General features: G+C 46.5%; 2 protein-coding genes across 2 annotated transcripts in view; both read left to right on the top strand.

Annotated features, from left to right (window-relative positions):
* The window catches only part of Fbp1 (fructose-bisphosphatase 1), a 23,646-nt gene extending 22,071 nt beyond the window's left edge, over positions 1–1,575 (top strand). The window contains exon 7 of the mRNA XM_021179848.1: positions 1,161–1,575. Within this exon, the coding sequence (XP_021035507.1) occupies positions 1,161–1,352 (192 nt within the window). The 3' untranslated portion in view covers positions 1,353–1,575. The remainder of the gene's footprint in view (positions 1–1,160) is intronic.
* A 5,722-nt stretch (positions 1,576–7,297) lies between these two features.
* Positions 7,298–22,568, top strand: part of Fbp2 (fructose-bisphosphatase 2) — a 21,789-nt gene continuing 6,518 nt past the window's right edge. The window contains exons 1-4 of the mRNA XM_021180567.2: positions 7,298–7,872; positions 10,889–11,051; positions 11,888–11,980; positions 16,574–16,714. Coding sequence (XP_021036226.1) covers positions 7,703–7,872; positions 10,889–11,051; positions 11,888–11,980; positions 16,574–16,714 — 567 coding nt within the window. The 5' untranslated portion in view covers positions 7,298–7,702. The remainder of the gene's footprint in view (positions 7,873–10,888; positions 11,052–11,887; positions 11,981–16,573; positions 16,715–22,568) is intronic.

The following is a 22,568-nucleotide window of genomic DNA, read 5'->3' as shown; positions in this document are numbered from 1 at the left end:
TATATATATATATATATATATATATATATATATATATATATATATATAGTTTGCTTTCTATCCAGCTTGCTTTCTATCACACTTTCCCCAAACGACTCACTTTCCTTTTCTTCAATAGAAGTGTGGAGGTGCTCCCCTCCCCAATCCAGGCTCTCGGGTCTGGCTCTGATTCCCATATGGAAACAGACTCAGGAAGCACGAGCACAGCCGGTCTGCTCCACAGGCCAATGGCACGAAAACGTATGCAATAAAAAAATTAATATTCAAAAGCAAATACCAAGATACATGGCAGCAGACAAAATCCCAACCCTGGAGCACTAGGCAGTTTCCACGAGGAATGAACAGGGCTGGAGACAATAGACCACTGTTTGGAGGGGCCAGTCTGCCTTCCAGATGTCTGCAGCCAGACACCACTGTGGATTTTAAAAACGCTTTGGGAACAGACAGAGCTCCATCCAACACACACGGAATCACTCATTAAGTCCAGTCACTGGCTGTAAAGAGTTGGGAGCTGTTAGTGCTGCCAAAATGTCACTCTGTCCCAAATCCAGGTGGTCTGCCTCATGTTTGCCTCAGGTGGCTGGCTAGGCTCTGGTTCCATGAATGGTTTTATTCAACCATAATTCCTAATGATTTTTGTCTCTGATACATTCTGGGACACAAGGGAACTTTCCTAATTCAAAAGGAGAGAGAGAGAGAGAGAGAGAGAGAGAGAGAGAGAGAGAGAGAGAGAGAGAGAGAGAGAGAGAGAGAGAGCATGGAACACCACCCCCCCCAGCTCTGAGGCAGAGCTTTACATTAGAACAAGCTCTCCCAAAGAGTACATATGGAGGGACCCATTTGGCAGAGAATGGCTTTGTTGTACATAAGTGGAAGGAGTGGCTCTTAGGCCTGAGGGGGTTCGATGCCCCAGTGTAGGGGAATGCCAGGGCAGGAAGGCGAGAGTAGATGGGTTGGGGAGCATCCTAATAGAGGCAGGTGGTGGTGGTGGTGGTGGTGTAAGGGGTTCTGGAGGGGAGACCTGGAAAGGGGATAACATTTGAAATGTAAATAAAGAAAATATTCAATAAAAGAAAAATAAAAAGATAAAGTACAAGCGCCCCAACCCTGAGGTGCAGCTTCTGGCTGAGGGCCTTGGCGCCTCTGGTCTTGTTTTCCAGCTGCGACTGCTGTATGAGTGCAACCCCATAGCTTATGTCATGGAGAAGGCCGGTGGGCTCGCCACCACGGGGGACAAAGATATATTAGACATCGTTCCCACCGAGATCCACCAGAAGGCACCAGTCGTCATGGGGTCCTCTGAAGATGTGCAGGAGTTCCTGGAGATCTATAGAAAGCACAAAGCCAAGTGAAGACGGGCCTTGCCCCTGCCCCAGAGCAGAGCTCAAGTGACGCTACTCCATTCTGCATGTTGTACATTCCTAGAAACAAACCTAACAGCATGGATAGTTTCACGGCTTAATGCTTTGCAATGCCCAAGGTCACCTCATCCTCATGCTATAATGCCACTGTACCAGGTAATATATATTTTGAGTAGGTGAAGGAGAAATAAACACATCCTTCCTTTATAAATTATTTTTTCTTTAGTGCGTTTGTCAGTATAACACTAGACAACTCATTCACTCCCCACAATGGCAGCCACACTGGAACACCGGGTCGGGTCCATTTTATCCAAGGTAACATGGAGATCTGAAGGTCCAGGAAACCTTCTGGTGGTCTCCAGCCAGTAGGTGGCAGGTAGGGCTGGGAGGTGAACGCAGGCATCCTGGTCACTTCTCATGCCATAAACTGGGCCAACGTCGCATCATTTATGTGCAGTACTGTTCAGTTCTGGCTGTTTCTGCCCTTCTAGAAATGAGCAAGTGTCCGGCTTCTCAACTTTCCCCAGGTGTCTATAACCATCCGAGACACAATGGCAGTTTATGTTACTATTCAATGGTGCTGTTGATGCAAGGACAGTATTGAATAACAAAGCCATATAACCCCTAGGGAGGGTCCAGTTGTCATGGTGAAGACGATTAACCCTAAGAACTAAATTTAATGAAACAGATTATGTGCCAAGTGGTTACTTTTTGAGTTAGGGGGGGCTTTCCTAAGAGGACCTGCCACAGCTGGTGCTATGCAGAAATACACCTGCTTGGTGCATGGTCTATTCTGCACACAGTTCATCCCTTTCTGGACCAGAAGTTCCAGATTATGGTAAGTTATATCAAATGTTAGAACCCTGTACTCTTGTGAGATCTCTCTCTCTCTCTCTCTCTCTCTCTCTCTCTCTCTCTCTCTCTCTCTCTCTCTCTCTCTCTCTCGGTGTGTGTTTAAAATGTGCTTCCTCCCCACACTTGTGAATGAAACACTCCACTGATTTCATGTCCTTCAAACAGGAAACTTGGTTCAATCCCAAGCCTTGGGTTTGTTTTTGTTTGCTGACGAAACTGAAATCCTAGCATTCCTCCGACTCCATCTGTGACTAGTCTTCTCAGGAAAACCTCTGGATTCAAAAAGTACCGTTTCTGTGTGTGTGTGTGTGTGTGAGGGGTATGTATAGTGTGCGCTCATATCTGTATGTGCATGTGGAGAATAGAGGACGACCTCACATGTTGGGTTTTTTCCCTCAGGTGCCATTTATTTTATAATTTTTAATTTCATTTTTAAAATAATGGATCGTGTACCTTGAACTCAGGTCCCCATGCTTCCAAGGCAAGTGCTTAGCTGACTGAGTCATCTCTTCACCCTCCACTTGCCTTACAACGGTCTTACAGCATGTGAGGAGGGTGCAGCATCCAGAAATGCACACCCCAGTACCACGATGAACCCAAGCAGAGCCACAAAAGTTTCCTTTCCTCTGCCTTTGTCTGTGTGTCCCACCTGGTGTCTTTTGATCGGGAGTTGGATCCGATTAATGGAATGTTTTCAAGAATGCTTGTTTGTATTCTCTGAGCGCATTCCTCTGTATGTAGCCCTGAGCCAGGGCAATAACAGCACAAACGCCCATCCTCATCTGATATGTCTCAGATTCAGCCTTGACGTTTTTAGATGCAGTCCTTGGATATACAACACACTCCCTATCCATAAAAATGCATGGAGACTTCGTTTCTATGGGCTGGTCTTGCCCAGAAGTGGGTGACCCTTCTTCCACTTACAGCATCTCCTCAGCAAACAGCCCTTGAAGCCTCCCCTCACATGCAGGCTGCCAGGCCTCTTTGCTGACCTCAGTATCAGCAGAAGCAGGAAGTGTCAAGAAGCTCCATTGGGTTTGCTTTTAGAGTTTTCATAGATTATGCCTCTTATCTTCCAACCTAAATCGCACAGCAAACCAGCAGAGGGTGCATCCATTGTGTACGAAAGAGGACATTCCTCTGATACAACGGGAAGCCATTCCTGCTCCGGCTTTGCCAACAAGGGCTGGTTACACACAGTGTATATGGCTGGGCGTTGGATGGAACAGGTCAGGCGTGGTGGAGATTCTCAAAGCCTTTGGAGTAACTGCAGCCTGATCCCCAGCCTCAGGCTTGGGAATCACTTCCGGCTGGTGCCATCTCAAGGATATGTTCACAATCTCTGGGACTGGCTGGCCAATGTGACCCTATCTGGGTGAAGGGTCACTGTGGCTGTGATTAAGCTGATGATTTTTGAGATGAGCTCAAGCTAGACCCCTCCATGGGGCCCTAAATGCAGGAAGTGTCTTTATAAGATCACATAGGGGAGCCGGGCGTGGTGGCGCACGCCTTTAATCCCAGCACTCGGGAGGCAGAGGCAGGCGGATTTCTGAGTTCGAGGCCAGCCTGGTCTACAAAGTGAGTGCCAGGAGAGCCAGGACTACACAGAGAAACCCTGTCTCGAAAAAAAACAAACAACAAAAAAAAACAAAAAAAAGATCACATAGGGGGAGGATGTGTATTAGGTTTCTCTAAAAAAAAACCCACAAGTGACAGAATGAGCACACACGCGCGTGCGCGCGCGCACACACACACACACACACACACACACAGAGTGTTAGTTACTGCTTACAGGCTTACAGGATGTGGCTGTCTCCAAAAGAAAGACTAATGATCAAGTATCTGCTCTATGAGACTGAATGATTTAACAGTCCCAATCTGGTGTTAAAATTCCAGGGAGGACCTAGAGATCAGCAAGTCTATGTTGGCGTTCCTAAGAAATATGTCCTAACACCAGGAAAGGAAGGGATCAGCTTGACTGGTGAACTTGCCAAAACCTTCCTTCCTCCTTCCACGTCTTATTTATGTGGTTGGCCACCAGAAGGTATGGTCTGGATACTGGGTGGGTCTTCTGACCTCAAATGATTCAGATTTAGGGTAGGCCTCCTACCTCAAATGATCCAAGAAAAATCCCTCCCAAGTATGCCCGGATGCTTGGGGTTTAGTTAATTCCAGATGCAGTAGACAACCACAATTAGCCACCTTACACTATGGCAGTGGAAGTAGAGACCAGAGTGATGTCACAAGCCATGGCAACCAAGGAATGCACCAAAAGCCAGAGGAGGCAAGGAAGGGCACTCCCCAGAGCTTTCAGAGGAAGCATGGACACCTTGGTTCTGGGCTTTGGGCCTCCAAAATGCTTAAAAATAAAATTAATCCTGGATTGATGGGTGTGTTGTATGGAACAATACGTGTGTGTGTGTGTGTGTGCGCGCATGTGTGCGCACGCGGGCACGTGTGTCTGAGTGCAGGCATATGTAGTATGCACACATATGGAGACCAGAGGTTGGTGCTCCATGTCTTCCTCAGGTGATCCCCATCTTTTTTTTTTTTTTTTTTTTTGAGACAAGGCTTCCCCCTGACCCTAGAGCTCACTGACTGTGAGGCTGGCTGGCCAAGAAGCCCCTGGAATCCTGCCTTTGTTTCTAAAGTACTGGGACTGCAGGACACATCTGGCTTTTACATGGTCACTCTGGCTGGAACTTGGGTCCTTGTGCTTGCATGGCTATCACACCATTGACCCGTTTACTGAGCCATCTCCCCAGCTGCACATCCCGTCGCTTAAATAACCTGGTTTGTGACTTTGTGTGGCAGGCCTGGGAAGTGTCTTCCCAGCACATATCACAAGGCCCCCATGTGACAGCCCAGAGGACTCCTCCTCCAATAGTGGTGGGAGGTGGAGGTAGCTGTGAACCAGAAAGGGAAAAGGGCACACGTTAACTATGTGTCATGTCACATGAGACATGTCACTAATGTGCCAGTGGTCCCAAAACACCTCTGTGGGGCAGCTCTCAGCCGCCTCATCTCCTGGGTCTCCAAGAAGCTTCCTTTGCATCTAGGCCACAAAGGTGCCACATGCAGGTGCACTAGGATCACATGACAGGATTAGATAAAGCAGTTTTGCCAGCAGGAAGGGTCCTCAGACAATCTCTCAGAAACATATTTCTATGTCCAGGTCTCTGGTGGACGGTCTTACAAGCCTTAACTGTTCCAGGGTCTGTTTGTCCTGATGCACTCAGAGGTGGGGTTTTCATGGAACACAACCAGGTCCTCAATAACTCTGTCACTAATATGTCAGCAGTCCTGAAATACCTGGGAGGGGCAGCTGCCACCCAGCATCTAGACTGTCACTGTGGCCACGCTATGAGTTTCCAGTCTGTTGTGTACCCTGGAAGAACTTTGGCATTTGCAGAAAGGCCAGCAGCTGCTGTCTCAGGCCACTTGGGCAACTTGAACGTCTACCCTTTAAGTGCAGCTTTGTGTATGGGCCAGAACTTGACATTAGGCATTTTTTTTCTTTATTTTTTGACACAGAGTCTCTTACTGAACCCAGAGCTTATTGATTCGACTAGACTGGCTCTAGTCTCTTCCCCACAGCTGAAATCACAGGTGCACTCCAGTATGTCTGGGTTTTAACATAGGTGCTGAAAAATCCAAAGATCCTCTGGCTTGCATGGCAAGCACTTCACCAATGAACCCAGTCATCCAGCCATCCTTCCAGCCTCTGAATGAGGCTCTCAAAGGGGACCTTTGAGTACCTGAGAGGATGCAACAGCCACAGCCTGGAAAACCAAAATACAGTCATGTACAAATTGCTGAGTTATGAATGTTCTGTCTGCATGTATATCTGTAGGCCAGAAGAGGGCATCAGATGCCTTTGTTGATGGCTGTGAGCCACCATGTAGTTTCTGGGAACTGAACCTCTGGAACAGCAGCCAGTGCTCTTAACCGCTTATTCATCTCACCAGCCCCACCAAACAAATTTAATTGAAATAATTATCAAGGGAGGATATAAAATTGTAAGGCAACGTGCACACCCTCCGTTTTGTTGACTTATTTGATATAGAGTCTTGATATATTGCCCAGACTTGGGATTCTCCTGACTCAGCTCTCCAAGTAGGTGGAGATATATGAAATTATTTATATGTATACTTATAGTTCTAGGTACACTGAAGAGCTGGAAGGATATAGGTTTCTAAGACACCGAGTTGGATACCAGGCACACCGACTGATTTTGAATACTTAGAGCCACTCCACTAGTTGTTGTCTGAATTTATGAGGAAAGCATGGTCTTACATGTTGAGCAATACTCTCAAATTAATCCACATATTGGGTAGCCAGCTTGGGACCCAGAACCAGGTCTGTCTGCCATCAGAGAAAGTTAGGATATCACAGAAACAGAGCATGGCCATCTCTAAGCAGTTAATTCTAGGTCACTTTTAAAAAGTGTTTCTTTAAGCATTTTGTTTTGTTTTGTTTTGTTTTTCGAGACAGGGTTTCTCTGTATAGCCCTGGCTGTCCTGGAACTCACTTTGTAGACCAGGCTGGCATCGAACTCAGAAATCCACCTGTCTCTGCCTCCGGAGTGCTGGGATTAAAGGCGTGCGCCACCACGCCCGGCTCTTTAAGCATTTTTATGAGACCATTTCGTGTGTCTGAGAGTCTCCTACACATGCTCCACTTACATGCTTGGTATCCTGGAGGTCAGAAGAGGGCACTGGAGCTTCCCAGAACTAGAGTAAAAGTTGGTATTCGAACTCAAAGCCAGGTCCTCTGCAAGAGCAGCCAGTGCGGTCCTGATGTATGTTTTCAAATCAAGGGTTTTTAAAATAAAAATAAAAATAAAAATCCAGAGAAACTGGCAAATCAACCCTGAGACTAGACACTCTGCTAGGAATGTAATGTTATCTTCCTCTTCCCTCTAGTTACACATGCTTAATAGAAGCAATCCTGAAAGAACTCTTGCTCCAGTCACCCTGGGATTGCCATTAGTTTGTTATGTGACCTATGCCCCAGATAAAGAATCTGCCAATATGCCATCTGAGAGTCTCAACCGTGCAGAATGAGACCCAGTGGCGGCTAGCTGCAGAAAGCCCTCTTGCTTCCCACAGGAGGAATTTGTGAGTCATTTTATTAGCTAGTCTTCTCTCACCTGTGACTGATCCTGGCTTCTTGGGATCAAACAAAACAAAACAAAACAAAATCAGGTGTAGAGATTGAGGCCAGCCCTTCCCTGTAGTGCAGTTCTATTTACAGCCTGCTTCTTGCACTGTGGCAGTTGCCACCGTCAGGGAGGGAGGCCAGGGAAGTTTCCTTGAGGGCTTGTCCAGCTATCTGAGTCACGTGGGGTGGGGTTCTTTTCCCTTGGACTTTGGCACAGTCAAGTGCAGGTGTGTCTTCAACGTGTAGGCTGTGAGGCTGCTGCCTTGAGAGAGCAAGGATTTCTACAAGGAGGAAAGGGAGGCTTTGAGGTCTCATTTGCCACAATGACGGACAGAAGCCCCTTTGAGACAGACATGCTGACCCTGACCCGTTACGTTATGGAAAAGGGGCGACAGGCCAAAGGGACCGGAGAACTCACGCAGCTGCTCAACTCGATGCTGACTGCCATCAAAGCCATCTCTTCCGCAGTGCGCAAGGCCGGCCTGGCCAACCTGTAAGTCCTGGAGAGCATGCGCAGGCAACCCAAGCCAGGGTGTGGAAGCCACAGACCGGTGCTTGTGGTAGAAACGGGGTCCAAAGCTAGTTTGCTTTTTGTGCCCTAAGGATACTGCATTTAAATTCTTTAAGCCTGCTTTGATAAAGCAGCCTTTGGCATGTTTTGCAAAGAAAGGGAAAAACTGCTTAGCAACAAACTGCAGAGAAAAGTGTGATTACGGGTTACTTGGGATTATAATGGTAACACTATAGCTTGTTGCCTCAAAACCTATATCGAATTCTCATTACTTATATTTGCAAAGTCTTAATGGGACTTTAAAATGTGTTTTGATGCCTTTTTTACCCCGTACAGGTGTTCAGTTGTCATGACCTATGTCAGTACCGTGGGGTAGAAATCACCAGAACACAGGTTAAGGGGGCTTGACAGTCATAAAAAGAACCTGGCTCAATTTTCTTCATCTTCACGTGGTGTTCAGGAATCTGGACAGGCTGGGCTAGGGCAGGCACAGCAGAGCACCTTTGCTTGGTTCTCTTTTGCAGAACGGGGCCACATTCGTGCTGGAGTTGCTCATGGCCACAGCCAGGAGTACAGTTTTAAGGCATGATAAAAAGAAATCACTTCCTTTGGACTTCCATTTTGATTCCAGTGAAGGGCCCCTCTGAAGTCGAAGGAAGGGACATACATGTAGGGGGGTGGGGGGAGGGACCCTCGAAGAAGAGCCAACAAAGTCCACCTATTTAAAATGTTTATTCTCAACCATGTGGTGCCTTTATTCCCAAACTGTGACAGCATTAATTTCATAATTGCAATCATAAAACCACCACAGAGCTTACTATGTAAGTGTTTAGGAACAGGTAACAGGACCCAAATTAAAGATGATTGATTGGCTCTTTCCCCTGCCCATGCTGTCCCTTAACTGTGTGATTACTTCATTTGGCAAGAACGGCCAAGCGCTCTCTGCCTTTAAGAGCATGCTTCCAGAATGGGAGGTGCCTGCATGTGTGACGATCATCCCCGAGTAACATTAGATAGCGTCTTTGCTACTCCTGTGTTCCCGCTCTGCTATAATTAGGGTGGTTTCCTGTGACCACTAAGGACTTTTGCCCACACTTTTAACCCCTCCTCCGTGCAGGCCTCTCGGCTGCACGGCAACTCTCTTGGCAGCGTTCCTTGTGTATCTGCCACAGTCTGCTTCTCAGTGGTTCAGCATCCGACCAAGGGCCGTGAAGGTCTAGGTAGTTCAGTGCTTTATTTAACTTGGTTTTGCTTACCTTGTGGCTGTGGAATATGGTTTATTCTCGCTAAGACCTCCATGTTTGTAAATCTGGGAGGTACTAATGGTTTTAACACAAAGGGCTGTTACAAGGGTTAGTAAGTCATTGGGACTATGGTTCTGACAGTGATAACTACTCAAGATAAGCCCCACTATTAGCTACCATGGTTCTGAGACCATTCGAGGAAAAACTTACAGGCCGGCCTATGTGGTGATTGACCACTTGGTGGCAGGCTCAGCCCTGGAAGTGGTGGCAGGCAGAGTCCTAGGTCCCTGGACCGCTCTTCATAGTGGGGAAACCCTAACCTCCTCACACAGAGAGCAGCCAAGGGGGTGAGGAGGAGACAGGGGCTGCAGGTATCCTGGCCTTGTCCAGTGCAGCTGTGTCCAGCCTTTAGGCATCGTGACAGGACATCGAGGTTTACAGATGTGTTGGGCAGCATTCACGCACATGGCCAGTAGGTGGCAGGCTGTACACATTTGCTCAGCAATTCATGCCCCAGCAACAGCTGCTTACATAGGAGACTGTGATCCCGAGGCAGAGCAATCCAATTTAATTGTTCTCATTGTTTGCTTACACGCTGCTGTTTTGAACCAAGGGGTAACAGCCTTTGAGGTCATGACGTTTGATGTGAGGTTGTTTCCCAAGGCTCATCATACCATACATCAAATTCTGGATGGGAGTAAAGTGGGAGGGGAGGCCGTCATTAGAGAAGTGGGGGCGGTGCTTTTTATGGACGTCAGCGTCCATATGCGGCTCTCAACTAGAGTCACCTGTTCGCATCACCGGAGGATTTCTTCAACAAATAAATGGAATTAAAGTAAAGGGAAGAGGGCAAATGGCTTTTTTTTTCCCACCCCTTCTCCATAGTTCAGCAGGACCCGACTCCGACTGTGGGTTAAAGTTAGCTTCCCCATTGCTGTGATAAACACCAGGACCAAAAGCAACTTGGAGGAGGAAAGCAGTCCATCACTGGGGCGGGCGCGCGCGGGGTGGGGGTGGGGGTGTGTCAGAGCAGGGACTCAAGGCAGGGACCCAGAGGCAGGAACTAAAGCAGAAGCCACGGAGAACGCTGTTTACTGGCTTACCCGGCACCACCCACCCAGGGGTGACACCATCCATAGTTGGCTGGGCCTCTCACATCAGTCAGTAATAAAGAAAACGGATGTTTCCACAGGCCAATCTCCTGAAGCAATTCCTCGATTGAGGTTCCCTCTTCCTAGGTGACTCGATTTTGCTTCAAATTGACAGAATTAAAGCAGCCCAGAGTGAGACAAGCCCGAGGTTATCGGGGACACCCTGAAGGCTTGAGGCGTGAGAAGGCGATTGTATATTATGGCTCTAAAACACAAGCCTCTGTAGAGATGTTTGAAGTTGAAGCGTTATGTTCCAGTGTAGAAAAGCTATGACCATTCACTCTTTGGTATCCTTAGTTAATCCTTAGGGGCTCTCGCGTTCCCTCTAGCTGCCAGTGCCACGCAGGAGTCTGCATTTTAGTGAGGCTGAATCTGGTCAACTTCCTTGGAAGACCAAGGAGACATGACAATGCCCCCAAGGTGCAAAGGAAGTAACCTTGAGTATCACTGCTTTGGGTCATAGCACGCTCCCTTATGTATTTATAATTTGGAGATGGAAGAGGCACGGGAGAGAAGGGTACATGTACTGTTGGTTTGGGCTCCTCACATTCTTTGCTGGGATTAAGACCCCTTCGGTGACTTAATCTACCCTTGTCTTCTTAGGTATGGGATTTCGGGGAGCGTGAATGTGACAGGAGATGAGGTGAAGAAACTGGACGTGCTGTCCAACTCCCTGGTCATCAACATGCTTCAGTCTTCTTACAGCACCTGTGTGCTCGTCTCGGAAGAGAATAAAGAGGCGGTGATCACAGCCCAGGAGAGGAGGGTGAGGCTAGCGCCGGATGCAGTACCTCCCGTCAGCAGTAGATGGTGCTACTGGGCTGAGAGAACGGATTGTTTTGCTTAAACTTTTTCTGGGATTGTCTATTTTATGACATTTGTTTTCTGGAAACAAAGCATTTCTCAGTTCTTCAGCGGGAAATTGTACGTGGTCTCATGTTCAGTGCGTCAGTAAACAGGCCTTGGCGTCATTTTGATGAACTTGGACTTTGTAGAGTCCAGGGATAAGGAGGGTTTATTGGGGAAGCCTTCTCTTTGACAAGAGCTGTACAGTGCAGTCTCTGATTCAGCCCCACCCCCACCCCCAAGATTTCTTATCTATGGCCTTCACTACCCAAGTCCTGAAGAGGGCTGCAAAAATCCCTTGGAGGGAGTGGCTCTTCCCAAATAGATTAGCCTAGCAAATAGACGAATTCAGGGAACAGTTTATGATCAGCCTGTGCCCTCGGCAGAGTTTGCTAACACATGGAAAGGGGTTACATTCGGCAGATTCACAGAGACTTATAAAAGACTGAAGTTTGCTGGTGGTCAAAAATTCAGTCAACCTTCAGTCACAATACTGTTCTGCGTTTGAACATCAGTTCCACCACCCGAGCCTTGCAGCAAGTGGTTGTGAGTGTATTTTTCAGCATACACCAGACATATAACAGATACCTGTTGAGCTATGTCCATAAGCAATGTCTTTTGGCATTGCAGACATGGAAGGCCCATGGATCTCAATCTCTTTGTTGGCACAAATGTCAGTCACATGTAGCTCTAATATAGCACAGTTGGGCCAATAGGTAGGTGTGCTGACCGGGTGCTTTTCTGTCTGTAATTTAGGGGAAATATGTGGTTTGCTTTGACCCTCTGGATGGATCTTCAAACATTGACTGCCTGGCCTCCATCGGAACTATATTTGCTATTTACAAAAAGGTGAGTAGATAGACTAGCATCTTTCCACTTAGTTCCTAGTCTGGAAGCCTATCTTTTGTTTCACTCACTAGACAAAGCGCCGTAGGCAACTCCAGAAACACCTCTCCCTTCTCCCTACCTTGCAGTCTCCGCTGGGAATCTTCATCTACCTTCTTCCCAACATTCTCCTGGGAGAGAAAAATGGCAGGGCTCCCATTGGGACCTTGTTCTGATTGTCTGGATGGAACTGAATATCCTTCATCCAAAATGCTAAGGGGCAGAACTATCGGGATTTGAGATTTTGAAATTTTTGCAAATAACATAATGAGTTGTTTTGGGAATGAACACAAAACTCAATTGTGTTTCTCATAGACCTTGTACCCATCACCTGCATGTAACTTCATACAGTATATGTTCTAGAGTACTCTAACCTGCAACCCAGGGTCAGGTACAGAATTTGCCATGCATGAGCTCATACTGGTACTTAAAAAGCTTCAGGTATGAGAGGATTTTATTTATTTATTTTAAGCAGTGTCTTGCTAGGTAGTTCTAGCTGGCCTTGAATTTACAATATTCTCGCCTTACGCCCCTGGATGCTGGAGTTACAGGCACGTGCCACCATGTGTAAGAGTAGGGATAGTCCACTCTCATTAGGCTCTAAGCACACACATCCTCTGCTTCCGAGTGAGACTCAACGCTTACTGTTGGTTTTCTGTTGCTGCTGTGTACTTTAAGCCTCTGAGAGGCTTAAAACACCCACTGATTATCTGTTCACTAAATCAGAGAAGGCTTGGAATACCTAATCACCCACTGGTTATCTGTATACTAAATCAGAGGAGGGCTGCCAACTTTATCTACTTAGGGTCCATAAGCCAGCCAATCTGATCTCTTCAGCATCTAGAAGCTGGGAGTGGGAAGAATTTGCTTCCAGGTGAGCTTAGGTTAATGTGAGCTTCGGCTGATGGTGGAGTTCAGTTCCATTTTGTAGTACACCAGAAGTATTTTCCCTCTTTGTTAGAGGAGTCCTTTTCAGCTTCTGGACGCTGCCTGTATTTGGCCTGTAACTTCTTCAGTTTCAAAGTTCACAAAGGTCCCATGGCCTTCTCTCAGAGTCGCTAAGACAGCCCCTCCTTGACATTGCTTCAGTCTCCTTGACTTGCCCTTGAGAGCCAAGTAAGTTCAAGCTTTCATTTGTTTAGACAGGACTAATATTTTCAGGACAACTTGAAAGGAAAGGGGTCATCTCATCTTACAGCCCATCACTGGGGGAAGTTAAGGTAAGAATTCAAGGCAGGACCCTGGAGATAGGAAATGAAGTACAGACCATAGGGTAATACTGCTTATTGGCTCACCCACCTGGCTTTCTCTACTACATAGCCCAAGCTCGCCTGCCCAGGGATAGTGTCACACCCAGTGGACTGGGTCCTCCTCCATCAATTAACAGTCAAGAAAACACCCCGTAGACATGCCCACATGCCAATTTTATGGAAGCACTTCTTCAACGGAAGTTCTTTCTTCCCAGATGCATTGAGTTGACAACCACCATGTCTGGGCTAAGTCTTTGCCTCGGTCCCAGGAAGTGGGTAAAGACTGATGCTGAGGAGACCCTTTGACTGAGGAGCAGTAGAAGGACAGAGAAGGAGAATTAACTCAGTGTAGCTCACTGTGTCAGCAATGGCCGGATGACAATTTAAATGGGTTCCCCAACTCCATCACTGCAGCCTTTAACATCTGAAGACCAACTACGTTGGAAACAAAGGGGTATTATTATTCATGGCATATAGCCATCATGCTTGAGTTTAGAGAGACTCAAGACACAAGGGTTTTGCCTCAAGTTTTAAAACAAAGCACAGGCTCTAATGGCCAGTCCATATAACCATGGGCCTCCTGAGATTATAGTTCTAAAGAAAAAGTAGACTCCAAACACACCAATGAGGGTGTGCTAGGCATCAGAGAAGACATATCTGATTATACCATCAGGTATCTGGAACACCAAATCATAAAGTCAGAATGTTGAGCTGCGGTTGGGCCTACCTACAGTCAGTAGACAAAGTGTATTAGTTACAAACATGAAGGCCTGACTGTAACCCCATGGACCCACATAAAAAATGTCAGGTATGGTAGAATGCACTTGAAATCCTAGTGCTGCTGCAGTGGGGACAGGAAGATGCTTAGGGCTTACTGGTCAGTCAGTATAGCCTAACTGGTGAGTTCCAAGCCAATGAGGGGTGTTGTCTCAAAAGGAGGTCAACAGGGTTCATAAGGATAAACCTAAGGTGTCTTCTGGCCTTTACCTTGTAGGGCTGCTGAGTAGAGGTCACTGTAGTGAGTTAGGGACATGGCTTGTGGGAATTACAAGGGAGGGGGTGACGTGAGCATCTTATAGTGCTCTTGACAGGATTCAAGAACAGATACTCCCATGGAGACACAAGAGCAGCCTTGGTTCTGGCTCTCAGTCTGAGCTGTTCATGAGGCAGTAACTCACATCCTCTGGATGAGCTCTCTGCAGCTCAGAATTGTTCCCGAGTCACCCGAGTTTGTCCACTGTGCAGCATCCCATAACCACTGAAATAAATATTTTTTCTTTTTTTATTCTTTAATCCTTTTTTATAGTCCAGTCTTCATCCCCCTGCCAGTCTGCCCCCACCTGATCTCTCCACATCCTATACCTCCTACCCATCCCACACTGTCTTTAAGAGGATGACCCCACCCCTCCACCCCTATCCCACCAGACCTCCCCACTCCCTGGGCCTTGAGTGTCTCTAGGGTTAGGTGCATCTTCTCTCACTGAGGTCAGACTAGGCGGTCCCCTGCTGTATATGTGTCAGGGGCCTCAAATCTGCGGTGTATGCTGCCTGGTTGGTGGCTCAGTGTCTGAGAGATCTTAGGGATCCAGGTTAGTTGGGACTGCTGGTCTTCCTATGGGGCAGCCCTTCTCAGCTTCTTCCAGCTTTTCCCCAGTTGAACCAGAGAGGTCCTCGGCTTCTGTCCATTGGTTGGGTGCTACTATCTGCATCTGACTTACAGCTGCTTGTTGGGACTCTTGCTGGGCTCCTGTCTACAAGCACGCCACAGCATCAGTAACAGTGTCAGGTCCTGGGGCCTCCTCTTGAGCTGGATCCCAATTTGGGCCTGTCACTGGACCTCCTTTCTCTCATGCTCTTCTCCATTGTTGTTTTTGTTTTGTTTTTTGTTGTTGTTGGGTATTGTTGTTGTTGTTGTTGTTGTTGTTGTTGTTTGGTTTTTAGAGACAGGATTTCTTTGTATAGCCCTGGCTGTCCTGGCACTCACTTTGTAGACCAGGCTGGCCTCGAACTCAGAAATCTGCCTGCCTCTGCCTCCTGAGTGCTGAGATTAAAGGCGTGCGCCACCACGCCTGGCCTCTTTTCCATTTTTGTCACTGCAGTTCCTTCACAGGAACAATTCTGGGTCAGGGTTTTAACTGTGGAATGGTAACCCCATCCCTCCACTTGATGTTCTGTCCCTCCACTGGAGGTGGACTCTACAAGTTCCCCCTCCCCACTGTAGAGCACTTCATTCAGATTCCCTCCCTTTGAATCCTGCGAGTCTCTCACCTCCCAGGTGTCTGGAATATTCCAGAGGGTCCCTCCACCTCCTATCTTCCAAAATTGCCTGTTTCCATTCTTTCTGCTGGTCCTCGGGGCTTCAGTCCTGCTTCCCCCAACCCCCCAATATCTGATTATGTTCCCCCTTTCCCTCCCTGTTCTCTCTACTAACCAGATCCCTCCCTCCCTCTGCCCCCCCATGATTGCTTCCTTCTCCCTCCCAAGTGGGATTGAGGCCTCCTTACTTGGGCCCTTCCACTTGTTAACCTTCTTGAGTTCTGTGGATTGTATCCTGGGTATTCTGTACTTTTTTGGTTAATATCTACTTCTTAGTGAGTACATACCATCCTTGTCCAAATACATGGTTTAAACATGAGGTGGCTGTGTTATCTTTTCACCATGGTGACCAAACTCCTGATAGAATACTTCACAGGGAGGAAGAAGGCTTTGCCTTGGCTATAGGTTTTAGAGGATTCAATCTATGGTTGCTTGGCGCCACACACTTGGACAGACATCATCATGTGGAAGTGTATGCTGGAGAAGATTCTTCATATGATGGAGGATAGGAACCAGAGAGAGACATAGAGAGTGAAAAGAGAGAGCCATCAAAGTCATAACACCGTTGGCCTCCTTCCTCTGAGCCCCTCTTCTGATGTCGCTAATGAAAGGTAGACTGCAAACACACTGATGAAGATGTGCTGTCCAACATTGCAAAGTTTCCAGAATGTCCCCCAAATATTTCCATGAGCTGTGTACCCAGCCTTACCTCACACACGGGCCTTTGGAGCTAAAGCCACTTCATACCCAGTTCACAACTGCAGCCAAGTAGGTGGAGCAAATCTCAACTTTCCTGTCGAGGACAAGACTTGACGATGCTTACTGGCTAAGATGTGTGAAAAGCAATTGCAACAGGCAAAATGGGGAAGGGTTTTCGGGTTTTTTGAAAAATTTCTCACTCTGTTCAGGAGCTCTGAGGGGCAGCCCCTGGTGAAGGAAGGGCTGGCTCTCCAGGCATAACGCACTGTGCATTTCTTCTTGTCTTCCACAGACCACGGAGGATGAGCCTTCTGAGAAGGATGCCTTGCAGCCTGGCCGCAACATCGTGGCTGCGGGTTATGCACTGTATGGTAGTGCAACCCTGGTGGCTCTTTCCACAGGACAAGGAGTGGATCTCTTCATGCTGGACCCGGTAGGCACTGAATACGGTGTTGTTTGTTCTCAGGGGCTCTATGGGCTCCTGTGTTTGAATTCTTGTTCCCTGGGATAATTTCCCAGTCATTCTGAGTACATGTTTTTGGAGTTAGAGAACACTATCATGAACAATATGAAGAGCCTCCATGCAATGTTTTGTATAAGTAAATTATTGTAACAGAAACATAAAAACATAAAATTGCTCATACCCAATGGGTCCCATGTAATGTTCTGGATGTATAAATCATGTTAAATATCTTTCTTCAGATGTTTATCATTTCTCTTTGGTGAAAACATTCAGCCTCCTTTTGTATAGCTTCCGGAGTAGAATTTCTTCTCTACAAAAGCACTCACCCTGTTTACATGTTTACAGAGCATTGAGAGGTAATAGTCCCAGACCAATGTCCAGATGATGTCATAGATCCTTAGGGCAGCGCCATTCCTAAGCCTCTGTGAGATGATGGGTCCCTCAGCCCACTTCTGTGATGACTGAACACTTGACGTATGGCCAGTATAAATGAAAGAAGGGAGGTTTACATTACTTAAAATATTAATTAAAGTAGGCCCACATGACTAGTGGTTTCCCTTGTGGACAACAAGGGCCTAGAGAATTTTCCCCACTGTGCAAGAAGAGTGGGTGGAAAATGGTCCCTTCCAGGACTGTGTTATTCTCCTCACTGTTCATGACGGCAGTAGGAAATGAAGAGGTATGGTCTCTGGACAGATGAGAGCTGTGGCAGCATAGTCCTGACCAAAGGAAGAAAAAGCTGGGTAAAGACAGCGCCTCTAAAAGGAAGACTAATCTTTTCTGAGGTGGGCAAATTAAAACAGAGAAAAAAAATTAAAAAGTATTTCCAAGTTATAGAATTTCTCCTTTAAATGACAGGAGATTCACCTACCAGTGGCAATATGCTTTGTTGAAGAGGCTGAGCTTTTTATGAAAAATCCCAAATTATGATCAAAGATTGCTTCAGAGACTGCAGAACTCACTTTAGTGGAAAACTCAGCATTTCACTTTAACTCAGGTTTGAAAATATCCCTGTGTACTTTTCCCAACTCCTTTCCCATCTGTACATTAAACTAATTCCTAGGCCAAAGTCTGACCCAGAGCTTCTGACAGTTGGAGGCGGAAGGGTGGGTTCCCTTGACCCCAGCTCAGATGTGTGGGCCTCAGACAACCGCTGGAGCTCCATCTCACCTCTTCGATACAGGAACCAAAGCCTAGTGTCTCTTTTGGTCATTTCCAGTGACTCAGCTGAGGCCTCCAGAGTCTCCTCGTTAGGCTCAGGGTCTGTCTGGAAGTGCTGTATTAGCTCCATGAACTGCTTAAGGGTGAGCACAGAGTTGCTATCCGTGGAAGACAGACTCGGAGCTGTCTCCATCTCAGCTTCTTCCATCATGGCTGCAGCTCACTTGAGTTCCCTCCTTCAGTTTTCAAGTTTGAAAATATTTGCTGAACACCTTCAGTACTCCAAAGTGCCACTCTAGACAGCAGAGATAAAGGCTTTCAGATGGAAATCCCAGAGTCAGCCAACAGGGCAACTATACAGTTCACCCAGTGGCTTTTCAGATATAAAAGCTTTTCATTATTGACCCCACAGACCCAGCCCACTTCCCTACCACCTTGCTAATGTCCTGGCTTCTCTTTAATTTTGAAGAAGAAAAGCCCTGAGAGATTCTGTGCTTCACAAACATGACCTTTGGGCAAAATCCTTTAGAAAATTCTTCTGCATTTTCAGCCTACCAGTTAAGTGGTGCCATTTCCACCTACAGATGTCAAAGCAGCCCAATGAGGGACCCTCTGTCATTCTTGTTTGTTCCAGTTTTCTGAGGAGTCAGGCAAGGTACAGTGAGTGAGTGATTGACAGAAAGGAACTGTTCAGGTCATATTAGTCACTGGCTGAATTCTGACTCTCCTCCCTTGACTATAAGCCATATTCGATCATATTCTGAAGAGGTTCGGGAAGCCATAGGACACACAGAGCCAATTCTAGGACACATAGGCAGTCTTCTGCTCTTGCAGCCAAGACAGTTTGAATAGAGATCAGCATGAGATAAGCAAGAGAACTTGTCTCTGTATCTGAAAGAGATATAGACTATAACACAATCTTTCCAGATCTTTCTTTGAGCTACACCTCATTGCTGAAAATAAATTTGCACAGTGAAAAGTCTATGACACTTTTATACTCTTTGGGATGGGGACTTCAAGCTGAAAAAGCTTTGGCAGTTTTCATAGATGGGAATTCCCTCGAGAGTGACCAACAGGTTCTGCAGCAAAGTTTGCAGAAGAGTGTGCTCTGGTGGGTCGGCCAGATCTTGCCAGATGCTAGGATTTGCAGACTGATAACCTGATTTGGTTGGATGACATCTTTTGTTCAGGCACAGAGGGATTCATGCATGTTAACTAAACTCTTAACTGAGAAAACAAACTGTAGCCTCAGGGAATTTGTTTGTAAGTGGGAGATAGTAGGTCTAAGTTACAAGGGCCTATTTCCTGATAACCAGGTGCTCTTGGTGAAGTGTGTGGCAGGCCATGTGACCATCAGTGACTATTGGTGACCTCACAGTCAGAATAGAGGAGCATAATTTCTGTAGCTAACTCCTACTACAAGGAACAACACTCCAAGGCCTGAGGGTCCCCATACCCAACTCAGCCTGGATAGGGAAAAGCTTTCCATGGCCATACTGAAGCAAGACACGCCCCTGTGTGCAGCCTGGCTGGTGGATATCCTTGTTTAGATGACTATGCTAGTGCTTAGCCATTTATGATGAGCAAGAGAAAAGTGATCCAGCCTCAGCCAAGCAAAAGGTGGTAATGTGTTGTTGGGAGAGCTAAGGACCCAGGCCAGACATGAATAGGTCTAGAGGAACATGAAACAGTAAGGTTAGGAGTAGACTTGAATTTTGTCTGGCCAGGTCTTGATGCTGCACACTGGTTATGTGTCTCTTGCTCAGTTTCAAGGCTTGGGAAGAAATATCCAACTCTTAGGATATGTCATATCCACAACAGCTAAAATCAGAGACTTCCTAGACTGGCATTTAAAGAGAACACATTGGGGCTGGAGAGGTGGCTCAGGGGTTAAGAGCATTGACTGTTCTTCCAGAGGTCCTGAGTTCAATTTCCAGCAACCACATGGTGGCTCACAACCATCTGTAAATGAGATCTGATGCCTGCCCTCTTCTGGTGTGCCTGAAAACAGCTATAGTGTACTCATACACATAAAATAAACCTTTAAAAGAGGAGAGAGAGAGAGAGAGAGAGAGAGAGAGAGAGAGAGAGAGAGAGAGAGAAAGAAACACACATTAATTTTGAGATGGGTTGTCACTATCTAGCCCAGCCTGCCCTCAAAATCATGGTCCTCCTGTCTCAGTCTTCTGAGCACTAGGATTCTACAGACCAGCCAGCACCAGCACACCTGGCAGAAGAACACTTCTTTATAAAAAGTTAGGGATCTCTTAAAGGGTGAACCCAGGGGCTAGATAGATGGCTCAGTGGGTAAAGTACTTGCTTTACAAGCATGAACACTTGAGTTCAGGTCCCCAGCACCCCTGTAAAATGTAGATGCAGAGGCACAGGCATCTGTGATCCCCATGTGACATCCCCAGGATTGTGAGGAGGACACAGGAGAGAGAATCTCTGGAAGCTCATGAGCCAATTAGCCTGGCAGACACAGCAGTGAGCATGAGAGATCGCATCTCAGGCAGTATGATAGGCAAGGGTTGACAGGTTCTCCTCTGACATCTACATGTTTTGTGGCACATGTGTGTCTGCACACACACACACACACAAGGTTGTAGACACATGAAGACACTTGCAAACACACTCAGCTGTGCACATACATGAATATACCCAAACACAAACAGAGATGAACACATATATGAACACTCCTGTACACAGGTTCACACACTTGCACACTGACCCGTCCAGCAGGTCCAGTTATTCGAGGGTCTCGAGGGGACCTTCTTCTAAGAACCAAATGGGGGATAGAGAGAGACAAGGGTTTTGTGCGAATAACGACACGGAAACGTTCTGAATTGCATCAAGACCCCAATGTATTAGCCAGGCCCAAGGTTTAAATGCACAAGCAAAAGGGGAAGTACAGATACTTATCATCGGGAGGGGTGGGGCAATAGAATTGCACAAGCAAAAGGAGAAGTACTTATCAGTGCGGGGAGGGCAATAGAAATTTTTTCTTTTGGCAGCTACACGGGGAAGCAGGAACTTGGTGGTATCAGGGTGTAGTCAGGACATCAGCGATGACTTAGGGCTGGAATATTCTGTGGTTGTTCTTGGAATCGGTGTGTCGGTGGCCTGCTTTTGACCCCCTTTTCTTCTCTGGGGTAGAGGCCCAATTCAGAGATCAGGACAATTGTGTTATCTTAATGGCTCCCAACAGCATACATACATATATATGCACACACACAAACACCCAAGTGCATACACATGCACAGAAGTGCTCACATAGGTATACACACAGACATACACACAAGCATATACACACACGGGAACACACAGGTGTGTACACAGAAACACACATATACTTGAATACACAGGTGTGCACACACATGAACAACCTTCACCCACTTAAAAACATACAAACTTGTGAACATACACACAGATGAACACACAGGTATGCATGCACATGAATACACAGGTATACATACACATGAGCACACAGGTATGCATACACGCAAACACCCCTCACACATACATAAGCGCGTGCGCACACACACACACACACACACACACAAATAAAGGAGTTGAACTAAACATCAGGCTGTCACTGCCATGGACCACCCCAGTCAGGTATGGGGGCCCCTGAAATGAGGGTCCTTGAAGCGAGGTGGGTAAGGATTCAGCGGTGACAAACAGAAACAAACATAGAGACAGTTTGATCTGAGTGTATTCTTCAGCTCTCAAGCAGGGAATTTTATACATTAAAAAAAAACCCAAACAAACATTACATCTCTTAGAAACTATATCCAGTGAAACAATCACAGATACCAACAAAAATCATTTGGCACAGTAAAGCACAAAAAAATCATCCAAGCATTACAACTCTGAAACTATGTATTCAATGAATCACAAACAGAACAGTTAGCATCATTATAAACCATCAAAATATAACAATTCTAAAAGGATGTAGTCAGTGAGCGCTGTCGTCCAAGGCTAGTGGCATATTTCCAGGAGCAGGTTAATAAATCTTTAATGGTCAGTGCTCTTAACCACTGAACTAACTCCCCAGCCCCGTGGTCAATTATTATTTAACATCTAGTGCCTGATTTTTTATAATCTTCAATGTATAAATTTAAACTATTTTAATTCTTTCTAATTAAGGCTTTCTTTACCATATACCAAAACCCACCTCCAATGACACACGTGTAGCCATATGAAATTTTATTGTTGGGAAAGTTTTTATCAGAGCAGTTTTGTAAATGATTTAGAAAGTAAAGTTGGTTTCCCTGGGGATAAGGTCATGTTAGTGGCCCCATCTCTAGGAATTGTTTCTTACCCATTATTCTCCCTTAAGATCTTAGCCTAGGCTACCAGGAACATGTAAATAAGAAAAGGAATAAGAGAAAACAAAACAGATTGCCATGAGAACTACGGCTCAAAATTTTTTTCTCCAGCGAAGAGTTCCACAACCGGTTCCAGTCAGGGTTTCTATTCCTGCACAAACATCATGACCAAGTCGCAAATTGGGGAGAAAAGGGTTTATTCAGCACTAAAGGAAGTCGGGACTGGAACTCAAACAGATCAGAAAGCAGGAGCTGATGCAGAGGCCATGGAGGGATGTTCTTTACTGGCTTGCTTCCCCTGGCTTGCTCAGCCTGCTCTCTTGTAGAACCCA

This window comes from Mus caroli, chromosome 13, assembly GCF_900094665.2.
Source record: "Mus caroli chromosome 13, CAROLI_EIJ_v1.1, whole genome shotgun sequence".
NCBI lineage: Eukaryota > Metazoa > Chordata > Mammalia > Rodentia > Muridae > Mus > Mus caroli.
Note: the sequence above shows the minus strand (reverse complement) of the source record. Positions and strands in the feature narration are given on the sequence as shown.